This window comes from Schistocerca americana, chromosome 1, assembly GCF_021461395.2.
Source record: "Schistocerca americana isolate TAMUIC-IGC-003095 chromosome 1, iqSchAmer2.1, whole genome shotgun sequence".
In the NCBI taxonomy this organism is placed as follows: Eukaryota; Metazoa; Arthropoda; class Insecta; order Orthoptera; family Acrididae; genus Schistocerca; species Schistocerca americana.
The window spans coordinates 458,332,001-458,354,928 of NC_060119.1; the positions used below are offsets into that span (position 1 = coordinate 458,332,001).

The 22,928-nt window shown below is 44.3% G+C and overlaps 1 protein-coding gene across 1 annotated transcript in view; it reads left to right on the plus strand.

Annotated features, from left to right (window-relative positions):
• The first annotated feature begins 5,809 nt into the window (after positions 1-5,809).
• Positions 5,810-22,928, plus strand: part of LOC124561711 — a 198,553-nt gene continuing 181,434 nt past the window's right edge. The window contains exon 1 of the mRNA XM_047130939.1: positions 5,810-6,014. Coding sequence (XP_046986895.1) covers positions 5,810-6,014 — 205 coding nt within the window. The remainder of the gene's footprint in view (positions 6,015-22,928) is intronic.

Here is a 22,928-nt window from a genome sequence, read left to right on the forward strand (position 1 = left end):
TATCTTTAAAGTTATGACGACAAAGACTGAGATTTAAGCTGCAAAGTTTTGTGGTAAGGCCTATGGGACCAAACTGCTGTGGTCATCGGTCCCTAGTCATATGCACTACTTAATCTAACTTCAACTAACTTACGCTAAGGACAAGAGACACACCCATGCCCTAGGTAGGACTCGAACCTACGACGGGGTGAGCCGCACCAACCGCGACAAGACGCCCAAGACCGCACGGCTACCACGGGCGGCCTTTAAGCTGCATCAGGCCAAAGTGTCGAGTGTTAAGACTATCTACCATTCGACGTAACATTCAAACACAAATATCACGAAAAGGTAGAAGAAACTGTACTTTTGGTGAAACAATATCAGAAAAATAGAAGCCACAAGAATAGAAGTAGGAGAACATCGGTATCCCTGGTAGACAGTTTAAAAAGTCGTCTCAACAAAAGAACTTCTTCTAGCAGAAACGGCAGTGTATCTTGCAAGACACGTCTTGCCTGCAAAGACTAGGGAAAGAACGTCCAATCCAGTGAGCAACCATCAGTAGTGCCTGATCACATAATGAAGAAAGAGATTGTCAGAAGATACCATCCCACAATGAAGTCTTCTGGCAAGCGATTTAAGCCACTCTTTGACTGAATGCTTGTTAAATGCTACTCCAAGGTTTGAATAAAGTGGTTTCTAACTTTTCTACGTAGATGTCAGTGATTCTACTAACTTCTCAAATTATCAAGCAGCGTTCCTTTTCTTAATACTTACTATATATACTCGTAAACTGCAAAGAACTTAGGGGCAAAACTAATCAAGGTTTCATTACGTTACAGTTATTAAATCGCCAATTCTATTTATCGATATGGTACTATCCCACATACGTACATCGGTAACTTCATGGATCTTAGATTTGAACGACACAGTATGAGATTATGTAGGTGTGCCCAGGAAATAATTTTCCACATATGAGGTACGATTGAAGTGTGCGGGCCCTCTGCAGAACGACGGTATGGATTGCGCGCTTCTACTGCTTGACAGAAGCAGGTCAGCAATGGTCGGTGGTGGTAGTGTTGACACTGACAAAGTGAACGACTAAATGTAAAATGAAGACTTCACGAAACATAAAAAGCAGCGGTCTCTGTCGGAATTTCGAGATTCACTCTGTCAAGCGAGCCGTGTGAACTTGCCCCCATCGATATGATTCGTATTGACAGAGTGTGTAGGGCACGAACAGGGCTTCGAGGTACGTGATCAGGATGGTTCAAATGTCTCTGAGAACTATGGGACTTAACATCTGAGGTCATCAGTCCCCTAGAACTTAGGACTACTTAAACCTAACTAACCTAAGGACATCACACACATCCATGCCCGAGGCAGGATTCGAACCTGCAGCCGTAGCAGTCACGCGGTTCCGAATTGAAGCACCTACAACCGCTCGACCACCACGGCCGGAACGTGATCAGGAAGACGCAACTGTAAATGGTTTTCAAGAAAACCAAATTTGAAAATTTTACTCGCGCTTATGCAATTTGTGTGGGGGCTTGTGTTCAACGAATCCGCAGCCGACCGAGTAAGCGCCTACGTTCATCAGCACGGGGTCTCTGGATCGAATATTAATGCTGGTGTGTTTTTTTTTTTTTCGTTGAGACGTAATTCTGACGACAGATTTATTATAACTGTGGAGGTCATTAGTATTTATTGGTTAATTTCTTATTTTCATAATCTTTGTCATGAAAATGGAGGAAAAACTGTTTCATAGGAGACTGGAAATAAATAAAAGGATACAGGACATTTTAAATCAAATCATAACCATCATTTTATTTACAGTATTGCACCTATGTTTGTTTCAAACATAATGTAACCTATTGAGAACTGGGCGAATTGGGTTTATAATGATAGCAGAAACAGGGAAGACAATAATTGTTGCGATACACAGAGCAGGTATTGAAAGCCGAATATCATTATCATGAGAATATACTTTCAAAATTTTAGTGAAAAATCCGATTTTTCAGCAGCAAGATTATGATACTAACAAATTGATAATATAGTAATACTGCGAATGTGTAAAGGCATAAAAAATCTGTTGTCAGAATTACAGGAGGATGAGAAATAAGCGCCAGCAGCGAGATTCGATCCACACCTCTCTCTTATACAGGATGTCCAGAAATTCCAGTGGCAAAATTCTGGGAATTGGGAGCGAGTAGGTATCATTTTGAATAAGAAACCTTCTCCGGAAACGTACTGTTCCCGTGCTACAACCATTTGAAAACCATTTGAAAACATATTGGTAACTCGGACCACTTCTGCAAGTAATTGATTGGGCGTGACCCAGTAAATCACTTGTTTTACAGTTCTACTCATTAACAGCCAAAGAAATTGCTCCCGTAGTCGTTGACGGGTTCTCTTCGACGTGATGCAGTACAGCCTCTTCCAATTCGGGTGTGCAATGTCTCTTTGGAGCACTACAGTCACGCCTGCTGACGTTGAAGATATCCTTTCACGAAGCCTGTGCGTAATTGTGGCAAAAAGGGTATGCGATGTAGACGGGCGTTGAGGAGGACGATCTTGATAAAGGTGACAAGCAGCTCTTCCATCAGCAGCAGTCCACAGCTCGTGGTAGTGCGGTAGCGTTCTCGCTTCCCGCGCCCGAGTTCCCGGGTTCGATTCCCGGCGGGGTCAGGGATTTTCTCTGCCTCGTGATGACTGGGTGTTGTGTGCTGTCCTTAGGTTGGTTAGGTTTAAGTAGTCCTAAGTTCTAGGGGACTGATGACGATAGATGTTAAGTCCCATAGTGCTCAGAGGCATTTGAACCATTTGAAGCCATCAGCAGCAAGATTCGCCACTCAGAAGGATCATGTCGGTGTATTCTGCAAACATATACTCAGGAATTTCCGAACACCCCGTAGAACTAAGCACTTACTCGCACTGGGGCCATACGAAGTACATAAGAACGCCTAAAACTTTAAACCCTGTTTTCTGGAAAACAGTTGTCTGTTTTCGTATTTCTGTTTACGTATGTTGAAGTCCTAGAGCCCTGCGCCCCCTGTTAATATGAATGAAATGGTTAAGTTCGTGGGATCCCTTTGTGTATTGTAGTACGTGTTCAGCTGACGCGTATAATTTTTCCTGCTTCCGGAAATCTGTCCTCGCAGCTGTTAAACAACACCGTATTCCACAGCCTGTTGCCTGATATATACATAACAACAAACATAATACAGTGCAGTTCCTTAAAAAAATTCAAACATTGCGTGACGTCACTCAGCTTTGCTATCAGAGCAGTCATATTATACTTCCGCTCGAATACTGTACACAGAACCCACGAAACATGCTGCCCCATGACCTACCCGCGCAAAGTACTGTAGCCGCACCGTTGTAGCTTTTCCTTTGTGTCCCTCAGTTTTGTTTTCAACCGAACTTTTCTCAAAGGAGTGACTTAAATTAGCAGTTCGTAAGACCAGTAAACTTTACCTAAATTAACTGTCGCGACTTGAAAAGAACGAACTACAGTCTACTCTCTGACATCACCGCATGGTGCAATTCACAGAAATTTCTGTTACACTGACTTAAACATTACCTTCGTGGGTCCATCACTGCATCATACCTCTCACACTAGTGGCTGCATGACGCTCTTTAGTAGGCCGGCATGCGTCACTGTTCGAAGGCGGAGACCAATCAAACCTAGACAATTCTCACGATATAATGTTAGGTATACCAAGGGAAGCGATCGGATGAAGTATCTCAGGGGGGGGGGGGGGGGGGGGGAGGGTTCTACATTCCGACAGAGAAGCAGTTAACGAGAACACCAATGGTGTTCCCTCATCGTCCCAAGAGCAATTCACCTCTAACGTGTCCTATTTCGCTGCTGAGGAACATTAGAAACACTGTTCGTTTTATAAAGAGACAGATAAGTTGTTCTCTTTAATTAATGAAGGTAAATCATAGATGAAAAGGTAATTACTACGCCAGTATTTTACAATGGATCCTAAGCTACATATTGAAATCACAAGCTCTCTCGAAAGGAAAACAGAATGGCAGGTCAATGGCAGATGAAATAGCCTCTTTCAACTTTCTAAGCGACGTGACATTTTCTACAGCTATTATACAATTATAAAAGTATTCGTTGGTTCATTGAGAAGTACACTACTGGCCATTAAAATTGATACACCAAGAAGAAGTTCAGATGATAAACGGGTATTCATTGGCCAAATATACTAGAACTGACATGTGATTACATTTTCACGCAATTTGGGTGCATAGATCCTGAGAAATCAGTACCCAGAACAACCACCTCCGGCCGTAATAACGGCCTTGATACGCTGATACGCCCGGGTATTGAGTCAAACAGAGCTTGGATGGCGTGTACAGGTACAGCTGCCTATGCAGCTTCAACACGATACCACAGTTCATAAAGAGTGATGATTGGCGTATTGTGACGAGCCAGTTGCTCGGCCACTACTGACCAGACGTTTTCAATTGGTGAGGGATCTGTAGAATGTGCTGGCCAGGGCAGCAGTCGAACATTTTCTGTATCCAGAAAGGCCCGTACAGGATCTGCAACATGCGGTCCTGCATTATCCTGCTGAAATGTAGGGTTTCGCAGGGATCGAATGAAGGATACAGCCACAGGTCGTAACACATCTGAAATGTAATGTCTGCGGTTCAAAGTGCCGTCAGTGCGAACAAGAGGTGACCGAGACGTGTAACCAATGGCACCCCGTACCATCACCATGGGTGATACGCCAGTATGGCGATGACGAATACACGCTTCCAATGTGCGTTCATCGCGATGTCGCCGAACACGGATGCGACCATCATGATGCTGTAAACAGAACCTGGATTCATCCTAAAAAATGACGTTTTGCCATTCGTGCTCCCGGGTTCGTCGTTGAGTACACCATCGCAGGCGCTCCTGTCTGTGATGCAGCGTCACGGGTAACCGCAGCCATGGTCTCCGAGCCGATAGTCCATGCTGCTGCAAACGTCGAACTGTTCGCGCAGATGGTTGTTGTCTTGCAAACGTCCCCATCTGTTGACTCAGGGATCCAGACGTGACTGCACGATCCGTTACAGCCATGCGGATAAGATGCCTGTCATCTCGACTGCTAGTGATACGAAGCCGTTGGGATCTCGACCAACGCGAGCAGCAGTGTCGCGATACGATAAACCGCAATTGCTATAGGCTACAATCCGACCTTTATCAAAGTCGGAAACGTGATGGTACGCTTTTCCCCGTTACTCGAGGCATCACAACAACGTTTCACCAGGCAACGCCGGTCAGCTGCTGTTTGTGTATGAGAAATCGGTTGGAAACTTTCCTCATGTCAGCACGTTGTAGGCGCCGCCACTGGCGCCAACCTTGTGTGAATGCTCTGAAAAGATAATCATTTGTATATCACAGCATCTTCTTCCTGTCGGTTAAATTTCGCGTCTGTAGCACGTCATCTTCGTGGTGTAGCAATTTTAATGGCCAGTAGTGTAATAACTTTCACCATATTTTCATACAAAAAAATCGACCTTTTTTAATGAGTGATTACGAACCCCGCTTAAATTAGGAGAAAATAAAGAAAAAATAAAATAAAAGGAAAGATTTCACTGTGCCACACTGAGTGTCCTGTTTGTCACGCATTTCTGTGTAGTAGTATTACAGCTTAATCGACGCCGCGTCTCCACGACACAAGCGTGTACTTTGTTTATTATCTACGCTGCGGTGTAGTTTATTATCTCAAAGCTCTCTAAATTTATGTACGTAACTGTATACAACGCAGCCGCTCAGAGCGAGTGAGTAAAATGCGTGCGTTTGCGTGCAGGGTGAGGGCGCCGCGCCATGTGGCCGCTGCCGTGGGTGCTCGCGCTGGCCGCTGCGGGCCTGGCGGCCGTCTCGCCGACTCCGCCCCCGCCACCCCCGCACTGCCGGCTGTCCGAGTTCCCGTGTGGAGGCGGCGGCGGCGGCCCCTGCGTCGCCCTCGACAGGTTCTGCGACGGCGCAGACGACTGCGGCGACAAGTCGGACGAGCCGCGCTACTGCTCCCGTGAGTACCGCCTGCCTGCCTAACAATCCCACCTCCCTGACAGCCGTCCGCAAGCAGCATTATAGAGTCCGCAAAAAGACATCCCGTATTTCAAAAGGCAGCTACAAATCAACAAGGACGGATACAAAGGAAATACTTTCACTCGTGAACAACAAATACTAAGCCATTTTACATTAGTTGCTTTCATAAATTATGTCTATCTAATGGTGTCCTCCATTGTTGATACATTGACGAAGCCTTTTAGAAGTTGTCCATTGTTCTTTGTGTACTTTGTGGTGGAATGGCAGCCGCTTCCTGTGTGATTAGGTCCTTATGTGATTGCTGGGATATGAGATAATGTTTGCGTACTTAGGTGCCACCCAAACAAAACAAAAACACAAGGTGATAGATCAGGTGACCTTGAGGGGCCAGGTGATGTGGGCAATGTGTCCTCACGAAGAAAAAAGACGTCCGGGAGAAAACTCTTCCGAAATGGCTAGAGAAAGGAGAGAGATGTGAGTTGTGGCTTCGTATTGTTGGAACCAGACTTCTTCCTCTTCATCATCCCCAATAAACTCGTTTAACTTAGATCTCTAACGTGCGACAGTAGCATTTTGAGCTAAGTTGCCGTTACGACATCCTCTTCAAGAAAATTATAGACTCCACACAGCTAATTCAGCAACGGTGCACCAGAATGTCACACGATTCCTGTAAAGAGGTCATTCGTGAAGTCCTTGAGCGTTTTCTGCTGCCCAATAGAGGATGTTTTGTTTATTTACAGTATCTGACAAGTGGAAGTATGAAACTTCTTTGTGTCCACTGAAACGTCTTAGTGTTTGCTTAAACTGCTGAGTGAAACTGCTGCTACTGTCTCTTTACTTATTTTTACCGTTTCAACACTGATCTACATAATTGTCTCAGACAAAGACAACTCAAACTTAACCTACTCATTTATTACCCAAAATATACAAGAGCAACGCAATCTGACTGCCATACAATGACAACAGGGCTTCAAATAATTAAGAAAAGAGAATGGCCCTGAATTGGAAGAAATCCTAACAGTAACCCATACTTTTGCATAAGTCACTTACCTCAGAGAAAATCTGTATAATATAAACTATAGAAATTACAGCAAGCAGCAACTACAGCCAGCTAAATGAAAAGATTCTAACTACTACAGGCCTTAACTACTAGGAGGCATATGGTTAGCAATAGAAAGATTTTGTTGAAGAGCAAACAATGTATTTAGCAGATTTTACCTTACTCATGTGACATCCAGTTCCAAAAATTATATAGTCATCAGTAACTCCACTACCCAAACATTACCAACTACATCCATCGCCATTTTTCAATGCATGTCCTACCAGCACTGAGTCTCAACGAAGAACACATATCCAAGCCGTCCGTTCGCTAACTGCTAACTGCTAGTCCGTCGTACCACAGGGCCTCTTACCGAGGTCGCAGAACGCTGTCAGCGATATTAATACAATCTATAGCGCTGCCAACATACAAACATATAAACTTACATTCTTACAGTACACTATGTCAGAAGACCTCGAAACAGCTACAGTTTTCGAGTTTCACAACTTCTCTCATAACTAAGTAAACACCATTTTCTGGGGGTGCATGTGAAGACGTCTGCGCAAATCGTCCTGTCAGACAATCCCAGGGCAGCTGCATGTTTAAGTGTTAAACAGTTTGGAGACTGCTAGACGGACGCTCTCACGTTCGTCACATTTTCCGGCGTTGTAACAGTCCGAGGTCGGCCATTTGATTTTTTGTCGATGGAGAGCCTGATGCTCTGAAGTTTGATTCGCAAACTCGAATAATATTACTATCGGTAAGAGAATGACGTCGGCGAAGTTTGAACTGAATGCGAAGTTCTCGCTGAGTAGTAATCACCGAACCACCATTACGAATATACTCCTCCACAACAAATGCACAATGTTGACCTAACCAAGCCAGTGTGCCTGCTGAAAATGGCACGTACACCGCTATCGATCGATACCTCCTCCACATAATGCCACAACAACTCGCACAGTGGCCTCTCCAAATACGGCAGGTTTTTTCTCCGGCCCCTGTGTAATGGAACATTGCAGTGTCGTGTAAAACGTTATTACAGATTTCATAAACTTTGCTGAAAACCTAACGCTCCAAAATAATGGTCCGAATTAATCACAACTGGTGGTACTTGTGCCATATCGTCCCAGCAATATGCGATTATGGCTGCAGAGAGATAGCGTACTTGTCCGTCTGGCAGCTCCCTCAATACGTAACAGGGAAACCAACAGAACGAAATAAATCCTCAGAAACACAGAGTGAAGCCATATTGGCCAATTATCTCATATAAATTGGCGACGTTATTCAATAACAAAGGACAGCAAATTGGAGCAGAGGCTGAAGCACTAAATTAGCGCAGATGAGAGCTGGATGGGGAATGTGGGAGTTAATGAAATGAAGTGTCAGTATTGTTAAATGAACTACGTGGGTCAGACGGGAGGAAGTTGAAAATTGCGTTTAAAGAGCACAATAATAAATGGAATGCTTCATAACGCCATTCGTTGAAACCAGCCAAAGACATACGTGAAATACAAAAGAGGGAAAGAAAAGTAATTAGGAAAATTTTGAGAAAAAAGTATAACCATGGGAAATGGAAATTAAGAAATAATAAAGACGTTCGTGAAAAAAATCGAACTAACATTATGCGCAATGAGGAAGAGAAGAGTTGTATTCTATGGACACCTAAAAAGGCTAGATGAATAAGGAATAGCGAAAAGAATTTTTAATTTTTTGACAGAAACCCAGAACAACAATGTCCTGGCTCAAAGAAGTTAATGCGGACATGAGGGAAATGGAAATAACAGAGGAAGAAATAGGAGGCAGAGAATAATTAAGAGCAAAAAAAAGTAGTTACAAAGACTACCAGAAGAAAAGAAAAAGACAGGTGCAATATGAGCAGAAGAAAGAAGAAAACTACATACACAATGAATCAAAAATTACTGGAAAGAAAGAAAGTAGACTTAAGTTAATTCCTTAGTTGGCCAAACCTAATTAAAAAAAGGAGAATGTTCGTCAGCAGTAACAAAGCAATCAATAAATGTGCAGCATTCGTTAGGGAGCATCACTGACTTCATGAATGTATTGTACATATTTAGAAGAAAAACTTTGGTTTCTGCCAGATTTAGAGGAAGTAGCGATTTTTTGCGCTTTGGGAGAGAAATGCGTTATGGTGTTAAGTGGAAGGACGGACGTGTCCAGGAAGCATTTCTTGGCCTTGTGAGAAGCGGTCACCAACCTAAACTCGTTTCTTGTTGATTATTCTCAATGGATGCAAACACTGCGACATAGATGCAAGACTTGTTTTAAGAATTGGTTGTTACATGACAAATAAACAGGCAAAGATTTTGCTGTCGGTAGCAGCATAGTATGGCGGTACAATCTTTGGTAGGTGAGAGTATTTGACTTCAGTTAATAAACTCAGCCTGATGAGTTAAGTGCCTGAATGAGATGTAAAAACAAGAATTTTACATGTCAGTCAATGCATGTTTGCTGCTTCGTTTCCAATTTTGGCTGTGTGTCATAATTTTAAGGTATGTAATGCTACACGACAATACAGATAGATTTAAATTATACGCGTGTTAGTTTGTGTAGTGATGCGAGACAATGATTTGTGTTTCCTTGTTTTGGAGAACTTGGTAACCGGATAAGGTTGAAATGGTTCAAATGGATCTGAGCACTATCGGATTTAACATCTGAGGTCATCAGTCCTCTAGAACCTACAACTACTTAAACCTAAAGACATCACACACATCCATGCCCGTGGCAGGATTCGAACCTGCGACCGAAGCGGTCGAGCGGTTCCAGACTGAAGCGCCTAGAACCACTGCGGCCGGCCACGGATAAGGTAGTCCCGAAACATGTTGTGATAAATGAACCACACATTTTCGGCCTTTGCGTAATACAGTGTCTGATGTAGCTGTACGATGGATTGACTGCAGTTCATGTCTAGTTACATTGGTCTGTGAAATTTTCTCATATACTGCGACGATTCGCCAAAATCATTCAAATAAATTTCCAGAAGCTTACAAGTTCAGTATACTTTAAATTTTTTGTGAATTTTTGGACATAAATGAAAACAAATTTAATTTCCTGGTGAGAAGCAAAGTTCTTTTAACATTTTATGGATCCATGAACGCCAACTGCCGAAACCCGTGACCATCATAATAAACGTTTTCTGACAGGTTTGATGCGATCAGCCACGAATTCCGCTCCTTTTCATCTCAGAGTAGCACTAAAATCTACGGTCTCAGTTATTTGCTGGATGTGATCCAATCTCTGTCTTCCTCCACACTTTACAGCTCCTTCTAGTACCATGGAAGTCATTCACTGATGTCTTGATAGATGTCCTACCATACTGCCCCTTCCACTTGTCAGTATTTTCCACATACTCCTTTCCGATTCTTCGCAGAACGTCCTCATCCCTTACCTTAGCAGTCCACCTAATTTTTAATATTCGTCTGTAGCATCACATCTCAAAATCTCCGATTCTCTTCTGTTCCGGTTTCCCGCAGTCCACGTTCCAAACGTACATTCTCAGAAATTTCATCCTCAAATTGAGGCTTACGTTGATCATTAGAAAACAGTAGGGTGGGGAAGTCAACGTCGAAGAGTGGACACTCACTAGCGAAATTCTGGTCTTTGATCCTAGCCTCTCGGTCGTCAAGCACTAGGAGAAAGTGGGCACGAGGCGGACAATGAGCGCAATAGGACTTTCTCGCTCGTTAATACTGTAGTCGGTAGCTGCTCTCACCGCAGCTGTAAGACAACATGAGAAAGGCGACTCCTGCAGCCGACATCAGATTTTTTCTGCCTAAAGGAAAGCGTTTCTGAAGAAGGGAAATTTGTTAACATCGAGTATAGATTTAAATGTCAAGAAGTCGTTTCTGAAAGTATTTGTATGGTGTGTAGCCATGTATGGAAGTGAAACATGGACGATAAATAGTTTGGACAAGAAGAGAATAGAAACCTTTGAAATGTGGTGCTACAGAAGAATGCTAAAGATTAGATGGGTAGATCACGTAACTAATGAGGAAGTATTGAATAGGATTGGGGAGAAGAGGAGTTTGTGGCACAACTTGACAAGAAGAAGGATCGGTTGGTAGGACATGTTCTGAGGCATCAAGGGATCACCAATGTAGTATTGGAGGGCAGCGTGGAGGGTAAAAATCGTAGAGGGAGACCAAGAGATGAATACACTAAACAGATTCAGAAGGATGTAGGCTGCAGTACGTATTGGGAGATGAAGAAGCTTGCACAGGATAGAGTAGCATGGAGAGCTGCATCAAATCAGTCTCAGGACTGAAGACCACAACAACAACAACAATCTCGTTCCTGCTACTTCTCATTACTTTCGTCTTTCTTCGCTTTAGTTACAGTCCAATATGTCTGCTGATTCCACTTTCCATTCAATTCCTCGCTGTCACAGAGAATAGCAATGTCATCAGTGATGTCATCATTAATACTTTTTCACTCTGAATTTTAACAAAACACTTAAACGTACCGTTTATTTCCGCGATGGCTTCCTCTGTGTACAAACTCAACAGTAGAGGAGACAGATTTTAATACGGGCGCTTTGTTCTTGGATTCACATTGCATACTACCGGTCTTTTTCCATATCTTACGCCTATTTTTCTGAGAACTTCGAACAACTTGCATTATTTTACATTGTCCCACGCTTCTATCTAGCCTGACAAATCCAATGAACGTATCTTAATTTTTCCTACGTCTTTCATCCATTATTAAACACAATGAAACAAATTCCTTTCTCGTGCCTTTAATTTTCCTGGAGCGAATCTGATGGTCACCTAAGAGGTCAACAATATTATTATTCATTCCTCTTTACAATATTCTTGTCAGCAACTTGGATGCATGAGCTGTTGAGCAGATAGTACGATGGTTTATGTGGTTGTTATTTTTTCCATGTCTCCAGTCTCAGAGACCCTGCACATCAAGTTGCGACATGCCCACATGATTCCCGAAGGAATGTTATCAGTTACTTCTGCCTTATTAGATCGCAAATATACTAGATTTCCGTCAAACTCTTAGTGTATTACAGTAGCCGCTATGTAACCCAAATCGATTTTTTTTCTTCCAAACCCTACTACTAATGAAGGCTGTTCTTCACTTTTTAAACAATATTTGGTTTTTAATTGTGACCATTCCGTAATAAGTATACGGAACTGCTTCGGGACACGGGGTGGCCTTGTCCAACACAGAGGCTGACGAGGGAGACAAACTAGGCAGCATTTTCCTCTCCAGCCTGTATCCCTCCACTTGGGAGTTTCAGAAGAAGATTTCAGGTCGCCACGTGTACCTGGATGACCTTATGTTCCCTCTTGCTGCCTTGTTCTATTTGATAAAGAAAGCTTGTTTGAAATAAATGCTTTAAAGTCTCCGCTGCGAGCACTGGATGGTTCTCTTCACGAGGAAACCCATATACAATTGAGATAGGTCTCAAAATTTAATTAATCCTCTTGGAAAATAAACATACTGGAACTTCAGTCAAATAAACTACTGTAGGTTTTACGTTGTCTGTAGAATAATAACCCCTACTGTACCTTTTCCATTCCACTAACAACAAGTTTGAGATTCCTTCAGTCATATTCATAACGTAGGAGGGAAAAAAAGTTGGATTCAACGTACTTTTGAAAACATGCTTACTGGAGATGTAAAACAATCTCGGGTTTTGGGAAAGTGGAGGAAGAAATTAACAGTTTCATTTCCAAGGGAATGATACTGGCATCAGCGGTAAGACATTGAGTGAAACTAGATAAAGTTTAAATCTGGATGGTCATACGAGGATTTCAATCACTGCCGTCAATGTTGTGGACAACGGTAGGTTAAAATTTCGCTCTCTGGTGCTAGACGGGCCCGACAAGGAGGCCACTGCATGCAGCATGTGAGGGGCATGTGAAAAAGTACACCACTCTACCAGTAGTTGTCAAGTTTAGTGACGTTGGAACCGCTGCTACTCGATCAAGTAACTCCCCAGTTGGCCTCTCGAGATTGAGTGCACCCGGCTCCAAGAAAAAATTCCTCAGCAATGCCGCGAATCGAAGCCGGGTCTCCTACATGGCTGTCAGCCGCGCTGACTACTCAGCAGCGGATGTGGACTCGTACTGTGAGTCCAGTGTGCTAACGGCATCGCCGTCTCATTCCATCACATCCAGTTCAGAACAACCAACCTTTATATATACCTTATACACCGAACACAACAAATGTCAGGCGCAGTTGTTAGATCGGTTACTGCTGCTACAATGGCACGTTATCAAGATTCAGGTGAGTTTGAACGTCGTGTTATGGGCGGTGCAAGAGCGATGGGACACAACATCTCAGAGGTAGCGAAGAAGTGGGGAATTTACTGTAAGCCCATTTCACAAGTGTACCCTGAATGTCAGGAATCCAGTAAAACATCAAATCTCCGACATCGGCGCTGCCTGAAAAAGATCCTGCAAGAACAGGACCAACGAGGACTGAAGAGAATCGTTCAACGTGACAGAGTTGAAACCTTTCCGTAAATTGCTGCATATTTCAATGCTGGGCCACCAACAAGTGGCAGAGTGCGAACCATTCAACGAAACGTAATCGATACGGGCTTTCGGGGCCGAAGGCCCACTCGTGTACCCTTGATGAGTGACGACAAAAAGCTTTACGCCTCTCCAGGGCCCATCAACATCAACATTGTAATTTGATGACCGGAAACATTTTGCCTGGTGGGACGAGACTCGTTCCAAATTGTATCGAGGGGATGGGCGTGATCGGGTATGGGGACACCCTCATGAATCCATGGACCCTGCATGTCAGCAGGGGACTGTTAAAGCTGGTAGAGGCTCTGTTATGGTGTGGGAAGTATGGGACCCCTGATAGTTTAGATACGATTCTGGTAGTGACAGGTACGTAAGCATCCTGTCTGATCGCCTTCATCCATTCATGTTTATTGTGCATTCCGAAGGACTTGGGCAATTCTAGCAGCACAATATGACATCCCACGTCCATAATTGCTACAGAGTACCTCCAGGAACACTCTCCTGAGCTTAAACACTTCCGTTGGCCACCAAACTCCCCAGACATGAACATTATTGAGTATATCTGGGATGCCTTGCAACGTGCTGTTCATAAGAGATCTCGTACTCTTGGGGATTTATGGAGAGCCCTGTAGGATTCATGGTGACATTTCCCTCCGGCACTACTTCAGACATTAGACGAGTCCATGGCACGTCGTCTTGCGCCACTTCTGCATGCTCGCGGGGGCTCTACACTATATTAGGCTGGTGTACGAGTTTCTTTGACTCTTCAATGTATTTGCGCTTATTTTGCTGTTGTTTAATGACTATTACTTCAGTTTAATTCTGATGAAGCTACTTTCGTCTGTAGTCAAATTTTAATGATCTTTATTAAATAAGAGTTCGTACGAAAATCGTTCTTCATTTCATCACGCTGTATAATTCGCGGTAAATGTTTGTTTTTTCTTTTCACTAAACTGTCCACTAGATCGTTATGGGCCAAACCAGTGTGATCGCTAGAGCAGGTACAACTGCAGTTTCAAGCTGCGCGCTTTTAGGCGGCTGGCCGATCGTGTGCCGTTGCCTAATGACGTGGTCCGCGCAGCGTGTGTTTGGAGAGTTATCCGTGTCGACGCCTCGGGAGCGGCGCGAAGTGCATGAATATTTAATCCTGCGAGCCGGGGAGGTCGGCGCTGACTGCCGGCCGTTCTAGAGAGACAGGCACTGCTCACACACGGCTCTCAGCGCACTCCCCAAAAGTTTTTGAGCGCTCGAAGTTAGGAAGTACTGCGATGATGAAGCACGGGGTTTTCCTCGAGGCAGCCCTACTGTAATCTATGCTGTACGTACTCAGAGTTCCGTACGCCATTATACACTATTTAGTGCGTTATACTTCTCGTGGAGTCTATCAAATGATTTAGGTTTCGAAAAGATAAAGACACCGCAGTCAGTTCTAACATTTTGCTTGATAATGGAACTAAGAATGCAGTGTATTAACATATTTTCATACAATTTGTCTGATACGAAAAACGTTCGAAAATTCTGCCGATGGTTCACGATCGAAATTCTCAGAAAAATAAGTACAAAGTATGGGAAAGGATGGGTAATACACAGTTTGAGCAAGAATAAACAAGAGAGAAGAAAAAGAATGGAAAATCGAGAAAGAAGTGATCTGATTAACGGGGGCGCGAGGTAAGAGTGAAAACTTTCTCCCCTATTGATCAATCGATACATCGCCGAACCAACGACGGATATTAGAAACAAGTTTCATGAACAAGACTGAAATTGAGGGTGACAAAATTCGCTGATGACACTGCGTCCCCATAGAAACTGAGGCTGAATGACACAACCAGTTGAATTGAATGAACAGTGTGCTGAATAATGAATACGAAATAAAGTAAATCAAAGGAAGGCGAAAGTAGTGGGGAATAATATAAATGATCACAAACATTCCGCCAGGCGGTCGGCCTAACTTTCGTTATCATTTTCTCCGGATTTTGTCCTAAACATTATGTACGACATCCAGACCATTTATACATGATTTTCACAACTCGGCAAACCGTAGATGTTCTAAGCTCGAAACTTGTCGTAGCACAACAAACGTGTCATTATACAGCAGGTGTTTTTAATTAACCATTAATGCTAAATTGGAAGGAGGACACTAGCAGAGATAAAGAGAGCATTCCTCACAAAAAGGCCTCTACTACTGTCATACACAGGCCCTGTGTTGGAAATTCCTGTACGACTATGGTAAAGTGTTGTGTTGAAATCTGTCAAGGACTATGGGAAAGGCGGCCGCTGTGGTCGACAGTTCTAGGCACTTCAGTCCGGAACCACGCGGCTGCTACGGTCGCAGGATCGAATCCTGCCTCGGGCATGGATGTGTGTGATGTCCTTAGTTAGGTTTAAGTAGTTTTAAGTCTAGGTGACTGATGACCTCAGATGTTAAGTCCCATAGTGCTTAGAGTCATCTGACTATGGGAACATCGAAAAAGACGAGAATCAAAGTGCTTTTAATATCGAGTTAAAGAATAATGATGAAAATTAAGTGGCCAGAAAGGAACTGAGGTCCCAAGATAAATCAGTAAGGAAAGGATTATGTGGGTAACACAGTCTAGAAAGTCCGACTGAATGATGCTGCACGTTTTAGGACCTGAGGGAGTAACTTCCATAGTAGAAGAGGTAGTCGTAGAGGGCAACAGCTGTAGGAGGTTATAATTGCCTCGAATTGATCCAACATATAACTTGCCTTCCGCACACTTGTCACATCAGCCCTCTCAGGCAAGTTCCAGACCCGCTATTCCATCTGTGCAAGCACGACACTGTCCCATTTCCGGGAACCAACTTACCCATTCCCAAAACCCAGTGCGGCTTTCGTCCCAACTATTCCATCGACGACCGACTACTGTACCACACCGACTCAATCACCTGTCAACTAAATAAACGGAATTCCGTCATATTTGTGTTTCTTGACATCGAAGCTCCCACTAAAAGACCTATGCATTCTTAGTTAAATGTGTCTGCCTTATGGCACCCTTCCTTCACTACGGTCCTACATATCTCGCAATCAAACTGTTCTCCTGCTTGTTTCATTTCACCACTCCTCTACATCTATGCCGCAGCTCATAGCAGCTCCGACCTGCCACGGGACCGAGCGCGTCAAGTGACGCGAGGAGCCGACGCCACGTTTGAAACTGCCGCTCCCGCCTCACTGTAAGTATGTGACACCTGTTCTCTGTTACAACAAAGGGGACTTCTGAAATCGGCTGGATGAACAGTCACTAGATAGGAGTCATCACTATGTTGGGATTCTGTTATAAAAGGAGCGGTCGATGTTAGAATAAGCAGCAAAATTTTTAAAAGAGACCTGGGATACACACTTAATAGATTATTGGTGCGGGCTTAGGACATAAAAAAGCGAAAGACGGAGACTTCACTCTTATAGGGAGGCGGGAGGGGCAGTTTCAGTCGTGGCGCCAGCCTCTACCTCCACATGACGTCATTCGGCCCCGCGCTGGGATGTAGTTGCTTTGAGCTGCCCAACTGCCGTACAACGCATACTTCACTTTAGCTCTCTCTGGAAGATTCCAACCGCTACTACTACATCTATGTAAGCACAACGTCTTGCAATTTCCGGCGGTCAGTGATTTTAATTCCTGACGATAATGGTGGAGACAGTTGTCGAAAGCTCGAGTGACCAGACCTCTACATCTACATCTACATTGATACTCCGCAAGCCACCCAACGGTGTGTGGCGGAGGGCACTTTACGTGCCACTGTCATTACCTCCCTTTCCTGTTCCAGTCGCGTATGGTTCGCGGGAAGAACGACTGTCTGAAAGCCTCCGTGCGCGCTCTAATCTCTCTAATTTTACATTCGTGATCTCCTCGGGAAGTATAAGTAGGGGGAAGCAATATATTCGATACCTCATCCAGAAACGCACCCTCTCGAAACCTGGCGAGCAAGCTACACCGCGATGCAGAGCGCCTCTCTTGCAGAGTCTGCCACTTGAGTTTATTAAACATCTCCGTAACGCTATCACGGTTACCAAATAACCCAGTGACGAAACGCGCCGCTCTTCTTTGGATCTTCTCTATCTCCTCCGTCAACCCGACCTGGTACGGATCCCACACTGATGAGCAATACTCAAGTATAGGTCGAACGAGTGTTTTGTAAGCCACCTCCTTTGTTGATGGACTACATTTTCTAAGCACTCTCCCAATGAATCTCAACCTGGTACCCGCCTTACCAACAATTAATTTTATATGATCATTCCACTTCAAATCGTTCCGTACGCATACTCCCAGATATTTTACAGAAGTAACTGCTACCAGTGTTTGTTCCGCTATCATATAATCATACAATAAAGGATCCTTCTTTCTATGTATTCGCAATACATTACATTTGTCTATGTTAAGGGTCAGTTGCCACTCCCTGCACCAAGTGCCTATCCGCTGCAGATCTTCCTGTATTTCGCTACAATTTTCTAATGCAGCAACTTCTCTGTATACTACAGCATCATCCGCGAAAAGCCGCATGGAACTTCCGACACTATCTACTAAGTCATTTATATATATTGTGACCTATAAGATTTTACTGAACCATTAAACCGAGAAACACAGTGGGGACACGTATATTTCCTTTGCAGATTTGAAATTGTCTGTCCAAAAGGTTTATCCCATTTGCAGTTGCGCAAGACACGAGTGTAGACGCGATGTGTGAGCACACTGCTACAGAGAGATGAGAAAAAAAATGGTTCAAATGGCTCCAAGCACTATGGGACTTACCATCTGAGGTCATGAGTCCCCTAGACTTAGAACTACTTAAACCTAACTAACCTATGGACATCACACACATCCATGCCCGAGGCGGGATTCGAACCTGCGACCGTAGCAGCAGCGCGGTTCTGGACTGAAGCGCCTAGAACCGCTCGTCCACACGGCCGGCTAGAGATGAGAACTGAATATGGCAGCACATCGCGAATTCAGGATGAACGACATGGTGACGGTCGAATAAACTCGAATTTTTTTATTACGCAATTAGAATAAATATATATTAAAGAACTATTGCCCAAAATATTAGGCGCGAACTCCAAAAGGTAACGATTCGATGACCGTTTCAAGCCGAGCGTGCACGGCACCCCTCGGCGTTCGAGAACCGGTTCCCCGCTCACGCACCCTATTTATACCGATCTGTGTAAAACTGGTTTTTTGGAGCGTTGTTTAAGCTGTTTTATACAAAATACACTCCTGGAAATTGAAATAAGAACACCGTGAATTCATTGTCCCACGAAGGGGAAACTTTATTGACACATTCCTGGGGTCAGATACATCATATGATCACACTGACAGAACCACAGGCACATAGACACAGGCAACAGAGCATGCACAATGTCGGCACTAGTACAGTGTATATCCACCTTTCGCAGCAATGCAGGCTGCTATTCTCCCATGGAGACGATCGTAGAGATGCTGGATGTAGTCCTGTGGAACGGCCTGCCATGCCATTTCCACCTGGCGCCTCAGTTGGACCAGCGTTCGTGCTGGACGTGCAGACCGCGTGAGACGACGCTTCATCCAGTCCCAAACATGCTCAATGGGGGACAGATCCGGAGATCTTGCTGGCCAGGGTAGTTGACTTACACCTTCTAGAGCACGTTGGGTGGCACGGGATACATGCGGACGTGCATTGTCCTGTTGGAACAGCAAGTTCCCTTGCCGGTCTAGGAATGGTAGAACGATGGGTTCGATGACGGTTTGGATGTACCGTGCACTATTCAGTGTCCCCTCGACGATCACCAGTGGTGTACGGCCAGTGTAGGAGATCGCTCCCCACACCATGATGCCGGGTGTTGGCCCAGTGTGCCTCGGTCGTATGCAGTCCTGATTGTGGCGCTCACCTGCACGGCGCCAAACACGCATACGACCATCATTGGCACCAAGGCAGAAGCGACTCTCATCGCTGAAGACGACACGTCTCCATTCGTCCCTCCATTCACGCCTGTCACGACACCACTGGAGGCGGGCTGCACAATGTTGGGGCGTGAGCGGAAGACGGCCTAACGGTGTGCGGGACCGTAGCCCAGCTTCATGGAGACGGTTGCGAATGGTCCTCGCCGATACCCCAGGAGCAACAGTGTCCCTAATTTGCTGGGAAGTGGCGGTGCGGTCCCCTACGGCACTGCGTAGGATCCTACGGTCTTGGCGTGCATCCGTGCGTCGCTGCGGTCCGGTCCCAGGTCGACGGGCACGTGCACCTTCCGCCGACCACTGGCGACAACATCGATGTACTGTGGAGACCTCACGCCCCACGTGTTGAGCAATTCGGCGGTACGTCCACCCGGCCTCCCGCATGCCCACTAAACGCCCTCGCTCAAAGTCCGTCAACTGCACATACGGTTCACGTCCACGCTGTCGCGGCATGCTACCAGTGTTAAAGACTGCGATGGAGCTCCGTATGCCACGGCAAACTGGCTGACACTGACGGCGGCGGTGCACAAAGGCTGCGCAGCTAGCGCCATTCGACGGCCAACAGCGCGGTTCCTGGTGTGTCCGCTGTGCTGTGCGTGTGATCATTGCTTGTGCAGCCCTCTCGCAGTGTCCGGAGCAAGTATGGTGGGTCTGACACACCGGTGTCAATGTGTTCTTTTTTCCATTTCCAGGAGTGTATAAACAAAAGTTTCAATAGTCTCATTTGGAGCTACAGTCCAAAAATTGCATCCACCCGATGTGAAATTGTCAACGTCACTTCAGATTGGCCGTATGTCTATTCAGGCAGGTCATACTGCATTAATCCGCGTGCAAATGCTCATCAAATAAAAATCGACGACGAAAAGCGCCGATTCTGTGAAGACAGAGACGTCAGCGGTGATCCGCTCAGCGACGGAAAGGGCTTTGAGGATGAAAATGAAGGCTTGTCACATGAAGGCAGAAAGCAGCCATCCACTAGGCGCAGCGGTAGTTACTGTGGACCAGGCATCAATGATGTCCCGTAAGTTTCAAGCTTTGTCCCTTTCTTTATATGATAAATACTTGTCAAACTTTAAACGCGTTTTTCTCAAAACGATGCTTTTCGGCATGGTTTTTGCCGCCCACGCTACGATTTTTACCAATATTAATGATTCTTGGTCACCCTTGAGGCAAACTAAATTGTTTTCAGTTCATCGTAGCCGTTTTTTAATGGCGATATTTTGTATTTTTTTCGGCCAAAGAAGAGGGGCAAAAAATGGTGATTTTTTCAAATATCTGGAAATATGGGATGCAAGGGTTCGTGACACACAGGTCAAGTGTCCCACTATGATAGGTCGTTCCTCGTACTGCAATCAGCCAATTGGAACAGGCCTAAGGCCAAATCCTTCAGTGGCGTTTATGTTTATTGACTTTCCGAATAATAACAGTATTCATTAGTTAGGCACTTTCGAAGCCGCGTTAAACAACAGGAGAAACGAGAAAGACAGTGACACAGGAGCCGGTTTTCAATGAAATTTGTAGTGTGTGATCAGAAGGAGAAAGTTGTGTTACAGATGACTGTACAGAAGGTGAGGGAAGCGATTATTAGACTCTAGCTGCAGACAAGTTTTTTGATGCGGTAGGTATTTTGTTGTCTCCTGAAGCTGCAAGGAATTATAATTTCTTGGAGAGTTAAGCGAAGATCCTCTCAGACTCGTGTATCTGGTGTAGAAAATGTTTTTTTGGGAAGATGGCTGTGTTACGTAAGAGGATTGAGCAGCAGAAACAGAAGGAAACGATTGATCGATGAGAGAAGGAAGTACAAAAGGTGCAGCAAAAGCAAGGAACACAATAACACAAGCAATTTGTTTTTGAATCACAGTCTTCTGATCGTTTGATGCCCGCCACGAATTTCTCTCCTTTGCTAACCTCTTCATCTCAGAGTAGCGCTTGCAGCCTACGTCCCCAATTATTTCCTGGATGTATTCCTATCTCTGTCTTCCTCTCAGCTTTTTTCCTCTACAGCTCCCTCTAGTACTATGGAAAACGTGCCCTTCTCCTTTTCAGCGTTTTCCACATACTCCTTTCCCCTCCGATTCAGCGCATAACCTTCCCATTCCTGAGCTTATCGGACGACCTGATTTTCAACATTCGTCTATAGTACCACATCTCAAATGCTTCTATTGTCCTCTGTTCAGGTTTTCCCACAGACCATGTTTCACAAGCCAATTAGGAATGCAATCGACGTGAATAAATAGAAAAAGAAATTTTCTTCGGAATTGCATGTTAAACATATAGGAAGGTCTACACGGCCTTCGGTGAAATTAAAATTGGAGAGGAATTCCATTGTTAAACGCAGAAGGGAGAGAGCGGATACATACAAAGAGTACATTGATGGCCTCTAGGATTAGGAGAAACTGTGTGATGGTGTGACAGAAGAAGAAAGACGAGTCGATTTAGGAAGACATAGGATATCCACTACAAGAATGTAACAAATTCAGGAACACATGCTTTCACGTAAGACCTAACGCATAGAAAACATGAATTTGGATTCATTGGGGAATGTTTAAAGTGTAGAATCTATGAGTCTGGAGACTACCAGTCTGGAGACCTTAGAAAAAATATCGCCCACCCCATCCCGAAGATAGCAAGACCAGATAAGTATAAGAAATACTTTAGACTAAGCTCAACAGGAGAGAAATCCGTGGCGGGCCGCATCAAACCAGTCAGAAGAAGAAGACTGGTGACAAAAAAAAGAAAGAAAGCTTAACAGTTCATGCTCCAAAGTTTCTGATACGATAATGAACATAAGAATGGAAAAGTAAATGGAGAGTGTGTTATACGACGTTTAGTATGCCTTTCGAGAAGCTAAAGGCACAGAGGTGCAGTTCCGTCGTTGTACCTGATAATTGTAGCAAGACTTAAAAAAATAAAGACGCATTCATAGGATTTGTCGACTTATAAATAGCCTTCGTCGTTATGAAATCGTGCAAAATGTTCGAAATTCTTAGAAAATAGTAAGACATAGTAAGAGACGGGTATTTTATAATACGTCTAAGAATGAAGAAGAAACAATAAGGATTGAATGCCAGGAACAAAATGCTTGCATTAAAAATGGAGTAAGACAAGGATCTATCGTTCACTAATACCATTCATCTCTACATTGGTGAGTCAATGACGGAAATAAAAGTTGCATTCAGTTGGCTTAAAAGTCAAGGTGAAGGAATATTAATGATAACATTCTATGCTCACATTTCAACGATTAGTAAAAGCAAGGAAGATCTACAGGATATAATCAAAGGAATGAGTACACAGAAGTACACATGAACATGATATGGAACAAGAGTAAAAAGAAGGACGAAATTAATTCGTAAGAGCAATGTTGTAACTTCGTCGCCAATCGACATGGCTACTGTGTGTTCTTT